General features: G+C 41.8%; 1 protein-coding gene across 9 annotated transcripts in view; it reads left to right on the forward strand.

The window, feature by feature from the left end:
- MGAT5 (alpha-1,6-mannosylglycoprotein 6-beta-N-acetylglucosaminyltransferase) overlaps positions 1 to 14294 on the forward strand; it is a 362899-nt gene that overhangs the window by 213387 nt on the left and 135218 nt on the right. For all 9 annotated transcript variants that reach the window (XM_061183287.1, XM_061183259.1, XM_061183249.1 and 6 more), the window contains 3 exons: positions 6217 to 6288; positions 8249 to 8410; positions 11884 to 12053. In XM_061183287.1, coding sequence (XP_061039270.1) covers positions 6217 to 6288; positions 8249 to 8410; positions 11884 to 12053 — 404 coding nt within the window. The remainder of the gene's footprint in view (positions 1 to 6216; positions 6289 to 8248; positions 8411 to 11883; positions 12054 to 14294) is intronic.

The raw sequence follows: 14294 nt of genomic DNA on the forward strand, positions 1-14294 counted from the left end.
AACATCCTGAGTAGCCCTGTCTCGGATCTCCCCAGCCCTCGGGTCTCTCTTGCACACGATCAGTCCCATACTGTCTGTGATATTCCTGCCACCCCTCCCGTGGTAGGGGGCAGCATTACATATTATAGAAAATACATGGATAGAGTGGGAGTTTGGGGTTGACATGTACAAACTGCTATATTTAAAATAAAATGCCTTACATGGAAAAAAGAAAAGAAAATACATGGGCCTGATTGCCTATCTGGATCCAACTCCTACCTGTGTGGCCTAGAACATTCTCTTGAGTTTTCAGACTGGTTTCTCCCCACTGAAGTCAAGGTAAAGCCTGCCCTGCTTCCCTCAGGGTATTTTGAAAGGTTCTAATGAAACAATGAAAATAGATAAGTGTCACTTAAATGGAAAAGAGTATCCTTATCATGAATATCTTAAGTACTCAAGTCATGTCTTTGATTTTTTTTGTTTACTGTGTAACAAGGAACGACTGAGGACCTGCTGTGTGCCAGGGCCTCCACTCGGGGCTGAGGAAGCAGGCCAGCTGAAGTTCCTGTCCTCAAGGAGCTTACATTCAGATGGGACAGCAAATAGTAGTCAACACATGGGTCAGATAATTTCCACATGTGGTAGGTGTGCCGAGGAAAAACAAGAGTAAGGAAGTAGAGTGGCCAGGGAAGCAGGCCAAGGAAGGCATAGTGTGGCAGGGAGGGAGGGAGGGAGCGAGGGAGGGAGCGAGGGAGGCAGGCAGGCAGGCAGGCATGGGAACTCTGGAAGGAAGAGTGTTTCAGGTAGAGAGCAGATCCAGAAGCGCTGAGGTATGGGGTTACCAGGTAAAATACAAGATGCCCAATGATAATGAATTTCAGCGAAAGAGTGTTTTATTTAATTTTTAACTGCGACTATATGACAAATACTGCATGCAACATACCAAAAAGAAAACTCATCCTTTGTCTGAAATTCGAATTTAACTGAGCATCTTTTCCCCTCCCCTCACAAACCTGGCGACCCTCCCGAGGTAAGAATGAGCCTGGCGTGTGTTTGGACTTGGAAGGGAGTTCTTTGGGGGACGGGGGTAGTGAGGCAGGCAGCGTAAGGTTGAGGATAAATTCTGGGTTTTATCCTGAGGGCGAGGAGAAGCCACTGAAGGGTCTGAGTTAGTGTAGGATGTAATCCACTTTGGGCTTTGAAACAATCACCCCTGCTGTGTGCGGAAGAGACATCAGGGGCGAGGGCTGCAGGCAGGGAGTTACCGTCACTTTCATGGCCCTTCCAGCACGGCCCTGCAATAGGAGCAGAGCAAACCGTTTCTGAAGGATTTTGTAGAGAAAATCTAGGCAATCATACTCTAATATCAAAGGCTGACTGTGCTCGTGGGACTGCAGGAGCCACACGTCTGGCTTCTCTGCCAAGTGTACGGCCCTGGGCAGGACAGACAGCACTTCCGTCCCCAGCTGTGGGGCTGCCCTGCACCTCTGTCTTCATCTGTCACAATGAGCCTTGCCCAGAGGATTATGTGGAGACCGAAGGACATGATGTGTGTGAAGCGCTTTTCCTAGCGCTTGGCTCCTGGCATAGTGTCGCCTTTCTTCTTCGTCTCCTACCCACCCCACAGGCACAACCTTTCCTAATAAGCAATTTGGCCCAAATATTCATCATCTCAGGTGTTTGATGGAGAGGATGAGCCCAGATAGCAGAACCATTCACATGTGTGGACATCCTTTACCATGTGCATTTCCTGTTCAAAACTTTAGACAGGGGAGTAGGCCAGGGAGGGGAGGGGAGTGGGGTAAAGAAGTCTTTTTTAAAAGCATGCCCCTTAATGAGTGACTACATTTGATATGTCATCAGTGCAACAAATATGTGTGGATGTATATATGTGTATATCATCAGTGGATCAAATGAGTAGATATAGTCAATGGTATCCTTTTGGTATGCAACCAACTAGCCTGACAGGAGGATGTCCAACCATCTTTTTCAGATCTTATAGCTAATAGAATTATTAAGAGGTCACCCAAGCCAGCACCTTCATTTTGTAGATGAGAAAACTTGAAAGTCAAATGGTTTAAGGCTATCCCCCTAGTTGTTTGTGGAGCTGGGCATAGAATTCATTTTGGTGGATTCCACATTGAGCAGCTCTCGTATCCTTGCGCTTCACTGAGCTTGGCCCTTAAGGTGGCTCCGACGTGTCCTGGTCCAGGAGCCGACAGATCTCAGTCATCACACAGCCCTGCTTCTCACTAGTGAGTGGACCTCGGCAAGTTCTCGGCCCCTTTAAGCCTTGCTTTCCTCACTTGTAACCTGGCAATGGAACCCACGTCATAGGGCACTTCAGGGGATTAAATGATGGGATGCAGTCAAGTTCATTTGTTTTTTTCTCTGAACTGTAAACCTTCAGTAAATGACTGTATGCTTATATAATGTAATGCCTTTAAAACTTATTTGATTAAGAAATGTTCATTGTTAAAAAAAAAAGTCATAATATGAAGATTCACATAAAGAAGAAAATGCAAAGCACCCATGACACCAGTATCCAGAGATAACCTCAGACTTTTCTTATGCATTTTGCTCATTTAGTTTTGATTGCACTGACTCTAGGAAAAAAACAGCATGAAATTCTATATGTCAGTGATCCATTAAAGCAAAACCTTTCACATTAAGCATGAGAGAAGAGGCCATAACGGAGTCTGATTATTATTCTTTCAAAAGAACAGAACATTACTACAGAGAGTTAGGCCAGTTACACCAAAGTACACACATAAATACGTTAAATCTCCTACTCATTTTTGCTATAATTTTATTACTTCTTTTCCCCCTTTAAATTCCAACTCGAGCTGTAGGAATCTCTATAAGCAGTTTCTTTTTTCTTAAATGTAATGAATTGTCCATCCTACGGAACTTGAAAGTAAGTATGACCTACCTGAGGTCTGTTTAGGAACTTTGCTTTGATTCACACTGTATGTGATGAAGCTGCAAAACCTTCTCAGATCAAAGAAGTTTAAATCATTGGGAGGAGGAATGTCAAAAATAAAATTGGTTAATTTTAGATCTCCTTGCTCAAGAAAAGTGATTCATTGTGCCCTCTCTGTGGAAGATGCCTTAATGTTCCAAAGGTCTAGCCTGGCTGGTCTTTTCTGTTTCTGCTGCCTCTTCATTTTGTAGCCTGAGTCTAGTGCACTAAAAAGATTAGTTCCTGTAGAAGTTTTGCCTTCAGATCGAAGGTTAATAGAGTCATGGCTCTGTTCCTCTATCGATTGTTGTGTGCGTGTTGCCGTGAACTCAGACGGTTTTCAATTTTTAGACTTACTGTGGTGATTTGTGGACTCTTTTAAGGCTGTCCAGTCCCTTCCCTGGCAGAGGGCTTGATGGAGGACTTGCCAGCTTGCAGGAGTCGGGTAGGGGTCAGGGTAGACAGTGGGAGGGTCCAGTGCCACAGATCCTGTCCCAAGGAGAGCACCAAGGTCACAGCTGGAAAAAAGCATAGCCAAGGCAGTAGATGAAGGAAGATGACCACAGGCAGACATAGGACACTAGGGTTCTGAGAGCCAGGAAAAGAGATGGTAAGAATGAGTTGAAATAGAGGAGCTTCCAGATCAGGAAGACAGTGGGCTCATTCTGGGGTCCAGCTTTCTTGGTAGGATGCTGTGCTGGGTGGTTAGACTCACTGAAGGAGCCAAGGTAGATCAGACAAAACAGTTAGGGACGAGGAGGTTGAATTATTGGCCCTGAGCAAGATTTTCCCTGAGTGTTATTAATGATGTTCTTATTTAGGAAAATGTTGCTCATTTGAGGGCTGTTTGTTTCAGTACGTGGAAGTATTGCCGGTGCTGGCTTTCTTCCAATCCTGGTAATCCTCCGAGGTTTCAGAAAGAAATGTGTTTGTTTTTTGTTTTTCCCCCCTCTCCCTGTGGAGTAATTGGTTTATGTATAATTGAATTATTTTGTTAACCAGTTATCCTATCACTGTGTACAAAAACAGCCACCCTAAGAACCCACTGTACCCCTGTGTCAAGATGTTCAGAATTGGTTTTTCCTCCATTATGAGTGAATATGTAATGGTAAGATTTCTTGCTAAAAGCTAAAATAGGCAGACTCCATTTCCCATTCTTTCAGGGATGCCCTTGAAATCTTGCCCAGTATTATCCAGTGACTTAACGTAAGAAGAACTGAGATAAAGATCAGTTTCAAAGACGAATTAAAGTCTTGAGTATTCTGTCGGGAAGTCGTATTTTAGAAGATCACCTTGGACTGTATTTTCATGAGAGTACATTTCAGAAGATTCTTCTAAGGGCAGAGGAGTGAATGTACTCTCCTTTATCTGACCTCACTAATGTCTCTCCCTTTGGTTGATTTTCTTTATTCATAGTCGTGTTTCATCTTTCCCTATCATGCTCTTCATGAGGACATGTTTTATCCTGACGTGCTGCTCTGTACATTTTGTTATTTATTTAGTGTGGGGTTGACTACAGATCTATACCCTGCTTTCTCATCCTCATGCATTTTTCTGTGCAGTGGAAGGTCTCACAGTCAGGTCTACGATCCATTTGAAGCCTTCATGTTACATATATGCTTTCAAGCACTGTCTTAGTGAGTCCATTTACAAAAATTTAATTTGAATTAAATCATTCAGTCCGGCCTGAGAACACAAGGCACACATGTGTGCAGTGCTGCTGGGACCAGCCGAGGCTTCATCCCCTTGGAGGCTTCTTTTCTGCTGGTTCTCCCTCACTTTTCTCATTTGTATTAATAGAGTGCTTTTCCTTGGTGATTTTGCCTTTCATGGTGATATTGCTGTATAAGGGCTCAGTATTTAGACATAGGCATTCCAGGCAAGTTAGTATTTTCTTTTTTTTTGTGAGTCAAAACCACTGCAACTTTTCTTATGAGGAGTCCTTTTGAGTCTCTGAAGTCATTCACAAATATGGTCAAGTCTGATTTCACTCCACAAAAAGAAAAGAGAATATTGTGTACTTTTCCTATCCTGGAATTCCACCCTCCCCCAAGCGTTTGCCCTCTGCTTGTTACTTTCAGATCATTTGCAGTGGCAGAGGGCTTTATGCAGATTGCCCAATTATTTCGGGTCCTAGTCAAAATCACCTTGCTTTAAGAGAGATTTCTAGAGTAGTGAAACTGCTTCGTTTCTTTGAAAACTCACCCGGAGCTGGAGAGCCAACCAGCTTGTGTGACTGTGCATTGCTGACCCAGGAGCTCTGACCTCACACACATCCCTGCCTCCCCCGTGACCCTCCAAGGATGCCCCCCGCCCTCTTGCACTCTTCATTTTTATAGGTCCACCTGGCCACAGAAACATTATTTTTAGCACCTGTTTATTAGCCATCTTTAATAACCTCATATATTAATAAATGGGTGACATGCTATCTTGGAATTATATGGCCAGTTTTGGCAAAGAGGTCAGACATCAGTATCGCTCAGTGCATTTTTCATTTACTAGAAAGTGAATTTGCCTAATTTTCTTTGGTAACCTTTGTCGAAGTCATTCTTGTAAAATCTGGCACTTCCCCTTTCTTTTTCCTCCTCCCCCAGCTCTCTAAACTCCGGTGCATTGACAGAACAGTCCATCTTCCAGAATGGCTCTCACAAGATTGCTGAGGGATTTTTTTTTTCTTTCATCTCTCTTTCCAATAGGTTTTATCACCCTGTTCCTTGAGTTAGTGTGAAGTGAACAGCCAGAAAATGAGGGGAAGCGTTGATCAGTTAGCCTTAAACTCTCAGTTGCATTCCTAATTTGGAGATACATGATGGAGTTCTGTGGCTCAGATGCCTTGATGTTTCCTTGCCCACCACACCACAGCAGATAACAAGTCATTCCTGTCCTCTTGCGAAATAGTACAGAGGCACCTTTGCATTCCCATTCCCTGGCAGCAGTGTTCAAGTCTTTTAACTTTCTGCTGTAAGACCCCCCCTCTCCTTCTGTGTAGAGGTTCAAGGATTAAATGATTAAGGAATCAGTCACTGTGAAGTCTTTGAAGGACAGATGTGAAGTGTCATGATACGCTCCTTGGGACCTTGGCTGATTATTGTTTCATCTGAGAGGGGCCCTGCCTCTGGATTGCTAGCTAAAAGTGTGGGAGTCTGACCGATAATAGTAATAACCCACTTAACCCACTTCCTGTGTACCAGGAACTGTGCTTGGAGCTTTGCACAGACATTAATTCATTTACAGATGCACCAGCATACTTAGTGTCTCCGATTTCTATTTTTCAGGTTGAAAATTGGTGTCCTCATTTACCTTGGAGAGCAAAAAATCCCTACGAAGAAGCTGATCGTAATTCATTGGTAAGTGATTTTGGAAACCTCTTACTAGGCTTGTGATTTGAGTATGATGCCAAGTGATACATGTGGAGTCTTCTGCCAGCTGTAATCTGAAATAATGGTAAACCGAAGAACTTCTGTCCCCAGCCCTGTGGAAGTCTGAGTGACCAAATCAGTCAACCAGTTAGCATATGTTTATTTATTGAGCAGTTCTCTGAGGGTTCCTACGTGATAGGCTACTGATACGAATAAGACCTGGTGCCAGACGTGGAGGCGCCCAGTGATTTAATAATGAGGGTGATGGTTGTAAATAATGACTGTGTCAACACTGAAACATAGGCCCATGGAAATTAATAAAGAAGTGGCGATCTCAGTCTGCATGGGTCAGGAGAGCATATAAAGAGATGACGACCTTGGAGTTGAATTTAAAGCGATGAATGAGGTTATATATACCAGGTCAAGGAGAGAAAGATGTCTCTGATGGCAGGGGGAAAGGTGCCTGTACAAGAGCCTGGCATTTTCAGGGAGTAGAGCCTGGTTCAGTGGGACAAGGCCATAGGGGTTTGGATGAGCTGGAATGAAGACGAAATGGGAAAGGTAGGTAGGGACTGTGAAAAGCTTTGTATTAAAAGCTCAAGTCTTTATTCTTCACCCCAGGGATCAGCTAATTTTTTTCTGTGACAGGCCAGGTAGTAAATATTTTCATCTTTCTGACCTGTGGCACGGGGCAGCCCTAGGCAGTGTGTAAATGAGTGGGCGTGACTGTGTTCTGATAAAACTTTACATAGAAAAACAGGCAGCGAGGGGGATTTGGTCCAAGAGCCAGAGTTTGCTTAGCCTTGCTTAGACCGTGGGATTCTTGGGAAACTGTTGAGTCAAGGACATGGTCAGATGAGTGTTAGAATGAACTATGGTAACTGCTGAAAGATGGATTTAGTGAATGTTTTATTTAGATGTTATATGAAAAAAATACTAGTGTTATTATTTTTCTCTGTTATTTCAATTGCTGGCTGCATCCAGCTATCTTAGAAAAATAGTCTTCCTGACTTTTAAGCTATTTTGGCTTGAATTTTTTTTTTTTTAATTTTTGGCTGTGTTGGGTCTTTGTTGGGTCTTTGTTGCTGCACGCGGGCTTTCTCTAGTTGCAACGAGCGGGGGCTACTCTTCGTTGCGGTGCGCGGGCTTCTCATTGCGGTGGCTTCTCTTGTTGCAGAGCACGGGCTCTAGGCACGCGGGCTTCAGTAGCTGTGGCTCGCGGGCTCTAGAGCACAGGCTCAGTAGTTGTGGCGCACAGGCTTAGTTGCTCCGCGGCATGTGGGATCTTCCCGGACCTGGGCTCGAACCCGTGTCCCCTGCATTGGCAGGCGGATTCTTAACCACTGCACCACCAGGGAAGCCCTTTTGGCTTGAATTTGAAATTTTATTCAGTTACTATAGGAAAATGGTATTCCTGGCTTTTAAATTCCTTAGAAAATAATAAACTTTTGTTTGTTTGGATTGGGACAAAACTAGAGGATGAGCATTTATTTCCCTACTTAACTTTGTGGACAGAATGAGGCTTTTTGGCAGCCCACACAATGGCAGGTAGCCTGTTAAGAATTGACTTCAGTTTTCCCAGGAGTCTGCTACCCTGCAGTAGATCAAGGGGCCAGTAAATTCGGGTGCAGAGAATTTCAAGGTGTATCAAGCACATTCACTGTAAAATATGCATTTTTGACGTAGCTCAGGGCTTTTCAAGTCTGTGCTGCCTTTCTCCACTTCTGATTTTTTAATGATGTCCCTTATAGCAGAGCAGCAGTCAAGAGGCCTTTGCCTCAGTTTGCAGTCCTGGGACCTTCAAGCAAAGCTGTTCAGCAGACCGGACTTTTGAAGCCCTGTGTTTAATGGACTCTCTCTTTCAAGTTTTCAAATGTCACATCATGAAAACCATTATGCTTTTGGACTTCTTATCTTCTACTCATTTTTATTAAATTTCTGTTTCTAGGCAGAAATTCGTACGGATTTTAATATTCTCTACAGTATGATGAAAAAGCATGAAGAATTCCGATGGATGAGACTACGGATACGGCGAATGGCTGATGCGTGGATCCAGGCAATCAAGTCCCTGGCAGAGAAGCAGAATCTTGAAAAGAGAAAGCGGAAGAAAGTGAGTTTCTGATTAATTCACTTCAGTTGGATGCCAGTTTTCTTGAAAATTTGATTTTCGTGGAGACAAGACTAAGAGAAATGTCATGTCTCAAATGATATTCCCTCAGGGTGAATCTGTGCAGTCTCTTCTTGTACAGCCATTTTTGGGGCTGTCCTTTTCCCCAGTTACAATAATTATACTTAGCAGGAACTGGCACACATGTTTTCTTGGGGGAAGCCAGGCAGAACGTCTGCCTGTAAGATTTTGTTATGAACCCTCTGACTCTGTCTCAGTGGCATCAGGAAATTTAATTCTCTCTTCTTTACCCGAATACAATCTTGAAGAACTTCCTGTTTACATCATCATGACAATTTCATATTCTTGGTATTTGTCAGCTCTGGGATTTGGGCAACTAACTGGTGAGTTTCATTGCTGTTCTGTTTGGTGGTGCTTCTGCTTATGTTCCTGAGAGAGAGATACTATAAGTTAAACTTGAGCCAATTTGTTTTGAAGTTCATGAGGAGATGCTTGGGAAACCTCTGTAATATCCCTGAGCATGAAGATCTTATACCCTATTAGTTATACATCAAGTGGCCATGACTTTAGATGAACTGTTCTGACGAAGAATGAACGAGAAAAGTAAACAGTCTGTTCCCATATCTAAAAATAAATGAAAAATGAGTTTGGTATTCCTAATTTGACTAATTTGGTACCTTTGGGGCAAAAATCCAGATACACTTGCAGAACCCCAAGTCACAGTTTAATGAGTCAGTTTTGCTTAGATCCCTTGAGTTTATGAGACAGCAGGACCAGACATCCTGGCATCAAATAGTCCTCCAGGAAAGAGTATGTGCTCATAGATCCAGGTGAGCTATGAAAAGAAAGAGTAATTTCTGTATAATCCTCTGCAGTTATCGCCAGGATATATTGTTACGTGAAGACATGGTAGGTGGAGAATAGTGAACATTATTTTTAAAAGGAAGAAGGAATTTATCTATATATCTGTATCTACACCTACATGTGTACCTATAGATATATACATATACACACACATATATACACATATATAGTGTATATATGATATACATATATGCTTCTTGCTCAGATTTTTTAAATGGAAGAGCAAAGCATGCAATTAAAAATAAAGGAGATGGATGGTGGTAATGGTTGCACGACAATGTGAATGTATTTAATGCCACTGAACTGTACACTTAAAAATGGTTAAAATGGTAAAGCTTATGTTATGTATGTTTTATCACAAAAGAAGGTCTAATAAGGGGAGTCGGGGTAGTGTAGAGGCAAGAAGTATAGAAACTAGACTTCTCTGAATATATCTTGCTTTGTAGATTTGACACTGGAATCATTTTACTTAAGTGCAAAACAATTTAATTACAAAAAAAAAATCATAAGGACAAAATAAAGCAAATGAACTGACCACGTGTCCACTTTTACTCTAAGCACACAGAGAAGGGCTATTCTTAGTGACTTCAGAGCACAGTACTTTGAACGTTTCTGATGGGATATCACAAATGATAAAAAAAAACTGCAAAAATATCTTAAAACAATTTTTCTAATCCTGTAAGAGGTGGTGGTGTTGATATTCTCCTTCCGAATCCATTATGTGTATTGGAATAAAGCAAATTAGCAATTATGTTAGTGTCCCAGAGAAGTGGAATTTTCAATGTGGGAGAGAGGAAATAACAGATGTGAAATGGATAATGTTATAAAAATGGATAAAGCTGCTGTAATCCTGGGTTTGAATTGGAAAAACCAGTGTGAACTCATGATTATTTTTATCCTTGAGGAAAAATAAATTTTCTAGCTATGTCCACTGAAAAGGCCTATAAACAGTGATCATCTAGAGTATGCTAGGCACCAGACTTTGACCTTTAAGTACCATTTTCACTAAATGGTCTAAAAGGTTCTTGGAAAAATGGCTGATTAAGGCCTGAGACAGACGTTGTACAAGATGAGCTTGGAACGCCTTGTCGTGTCAGAGAGCAAAGAAACTATCCAAGACTACTAGGATTTTGTCAAAGAACTTAGAAGCCAACTTTAATAGTCCCCCGTTGCCCGAGATGGCACAATTTGGTAATCAGTAAGAATAATAACTGCAGTTATTGAAACACATCAAATATACTTATATTCATGATTTTATCATGATATATATATATTTAAAATCCTCATTGGTCATCATTGGAGTATGCTAAAGAACAAATTAGTTATTTTGAAAACTGTTAAGTAAAAGGAAAGAATCAAGTATTTACCAGGTTTTTTCTATGTAAGCTGTCCTTCGTGAGGGGTAGTTTCTCTTCATAGAAGTATTACAGCTAATAAATGCAGAAGGAATGATAGAATATCACCATTTGCAACCCCTAATGGATTATTGCATCTAGTTAGTGATCATCAGTAGCTGCTAACATCACAAAACAAACACCCAGATTTTGTTCTCACCACTGGAAGTACACGGCACCACCTGTGAAGTAGTATTGCCCCAAAAATCAAATACAAATTTGATCATGGCTGCAGATCTGATTACTAATTTACCGTAAACACAAGGGACAGAAGAATCTGTTACACAGTCAGCAAAATCTAGAGTGTGAGAGACTCTATTGGAAATACAACCCAATTTCTTTGACAAATAAATTACAAGCCTCTATCCCCCCAAAAAAGGATAATCGGGCACCACTGTAGGTTAAAGAAGAGATGGAAGAGACATTACAATTTGTGCACTTTATTTGACTTCTGACTCAACTAACTGCTCTTGAAAAAAGTAAGTGACAATTGAGCAAGTGTATAGACTAGCTGGATATTGGATGATACTAAGGATTTAATAGCTATGTTAGGGGCATTGGGGTGATGTTACGGTTATGTTTTTTAAGTGAAAGTTTGTTTCTTTTAGAAATTCCAACTGAACTATTTACAGATGAAAGGATGGGCTGTCTAGGATTTGCTTCAAGATAAGCTAGAGGGGTTGGGAGAGGGATGTACATTAAATAAGACTTGTCAGGAGTTAATCATTGTTGAAGTCAATAATTGTTGAGTACAGTGGAATTGACTATATTGTCATGTCTGCTTTTGTTAGTGTTTGAAATTTTCCGTGTTAAAAGCTTAAGGATATTCCAGCTGTGGAAGAAAAGCCCAATATAGTTAAAAGATATTTTATTGTCCTACTTGATTCTCCTTTAATTCCGATTTTCCAAATGTACCCCACTTTTGGAAAGCAGGATTATCTGTCCCTACCTCACACTCATAGCCATACCAAATGCAGTAATGACTTTATTTCTCTAAAACAACAATGAAAAATCATTTCCTTCCTTTCTCTGTACCTTCTAGAAAAATTGTTTACCCCATGTTGAGATTTCATTAGAACGTAAACTTGACTTTGGAATTGGTGGTGGCTTTTTGGTAGGTTACTGTGGAGTTTGTACTTTGTCCGACGGGAATCAGTATGTGCCTCTTCTTTTTTTTTTTTTTTTTTTTTTTTTCAGGTCCTTGTTCACCTGGGCCTCCTGACTAAGGAATCTGGATTTAAGATTGCAGAGACAGCTTTCAGTGGTGGCCCTCTTGGTGAATTAGTTCAGTGGAGTGATTTAATTACATCTCTGTACTTACTGGGCCATGACATTAGGATTTCAGCTTCACTGGCGGAGCTCAAGGAGTAAGGAGATTATTTTTCAATTTTAAAATCAGAATACAAAAAAGAAATTGTAAACTCTTAAAGCCCTCTATTGGTGTGTAACTTCTTGTGGAGGAAAATGAAAGTGATAATTCACGAAACAGCAGATAAGAAGATTATTTTCAGAAGCTAAATACATACACTGTGAAAAGGCTAATATGTTTTCATTGTAGCTGCAGGCTCCAGAGGCTTGATAAATGAATGCCAGAAAATTCAAACTAAGGAGCTTATTCTTTGCTGTTACAGGTGCTTCCAGCATCTGCAGCAGGAAACATTATTGACTTTCCTAATTCCCTGTCTCTTGCTGAAACTCATACCCTTCCCTACTCAACAGCAAGCTTTCTAAATCTTCAAACGGGGCAGGTTCCTGTTTGCAATTTAATTTGGATAGAATGAGTTTCTTGAAAGCCCTGATCCAATCCTATTTCAGTTAGCCCACTTTCAACTCTGCCTGGGTTTTTTGGTTTCACTGAAATGTGCTTCTAGCTCAAGCCCTCTCTTAATCCCTTTTAGATTGACACGACTGGCTAAACAGAAATGCTTAGAGCCCCTTCCCTCCTTTTTGGATAACTGCCCATGGAGACTCTCTACCCAACAGCCAAGTTAACGTCTAGCAATATGTCAACTGTTCCAAGAGAAATGGCTTGAAGGAACATTCTAGAAATGGAAGAGGTGTTAAGACAATATATGTCTCACCCTGCTCCTACTTTATTGTCTAAAACATTGATGCCCAGAGAGGTCACTTGTGTTAAGTCTGAGGTCCACATCGGATTAGATGCAGTATTGGGATGAAAGCAGTAATATCCGTAAAATAATGTCAGCTCTCTTTAGTTAAATGATTTCCATACGCTGAAACCATGAGCCGGGCTTTAGTTACAGTGGTAGTATCAACAGTTATGACAACCATAACACTGATGATACCTATTAAGAGCTAACATTTGGGGGTTTTCCCTGGTGGTCCAGTGGGTAAGATTCCACGCTTCCAACGCAGGGGACCCGGCTTCGATCCCTGGTCGGGGAACTAGAACCCGCATGCATGCCGCAACTAAGAGTCTGCATGCCGCAACTAAGGATCCTGCATGCTTCAACGAAGATCCTGTGTGCTGCAACTAAGACCCGCAGCAGCCAAAATAAATAAATATTAAAAAAAAAAAAAAAGCTAACACTTGTTGAGCGCTTCCCGTGCACCAGTTACTAAGTGTTTTACATGTTTTATGTTATTTAGTCCTTAGTGCAAACCTGGAAGTAGGCACTGTTGCTTTCTGCATTTTAAAGATGAGGAAACTGAAATTCAAACCAAAAAAGATTTCCTCAAAGTCCCATGGAGAGTACGTGGAAGAGCCAGGATTTGAGCCCTCTGTCTGTCTGACCTCAAAGCCTGTGCTCTTGACCACTGAACCACAGTGCTCCTTTCAGAACTCGATAAACCTGAGGTCTTCTGAGCCCTTCACCACTTTTGTCCCTTTAACAGCTGCCTCCTGTTGCCTTCCTCCTGCTTCTTTTAAAACACAATGGGGAGCACAACGTATGAAGTGGGTGCCTTCGTACATTGAGCGTTCATTCCTTCAGTGCTCTCTGTGGGCTGCTTCTTGGTATGGGACATACACAGATGACCAGTGTGTGGCCAAGGAGATGCCAGCCTTTTGATAATTACCACTAATACGTTGCACAATATTGACACTAATTGCAGTGTGATTAGTTCTAATTGAGGTGAGGATGCTCAGCACAGGGAGGGCAGAATCTGTGAATTTTGCTCACCACTGTGTATTGAGCACCTAGAACAGTGCCTGGCACACAGTGGGTGCCCATAACTATTTACTGAACAAATGAGTGAAGGGATGAATGAATGAGTGGGGGGTGAAGAAATGGAGTACAATGGGAGCTCTGGGGATAGGCGCTCCCCAGGGAGCTCCGAAAAGGCATATTAGGGATCTACCAGGCAGAGACTTAATTTGCTGGTCAAGAAGATTAGGGAGGTCTTTAAGCCCTGGTGACAGGGCCAGATGTGTTTTATTTGAGTAGATACTTGTGGAAGCAACATGGAGCAGTGGTTCCCAAACATGCCTGCACATTAGAATCACCTGGGGATCTTTTTAGGCTCCCTAAGCCCAGACCATATCCCAGACTCACTAAATGACAACCTATGGGGGTAGGACTCAGGCATAAGTATCTGTTGATGCTTCCAGGTGATTCCAAAGTGCAGGCAGGTTTGGGAACCACTGA

Source organism: Eubalaena glacialis, chromosome 1, assembly GCF_028564815.1.
Source record: "Eubalaena glacialis isolate mEubGla1 chromosome 1, mEubGla1.1.hap2.+ XY, whole genome shotgun sequence".
In the NCBI taxonomy this organism is placed as follows: Eukaryota; Metazoa; Chordata; class Mammalia; order Artiodactyla; family Balaenidae; genus Eubalaena; species Eubalaena glacialis.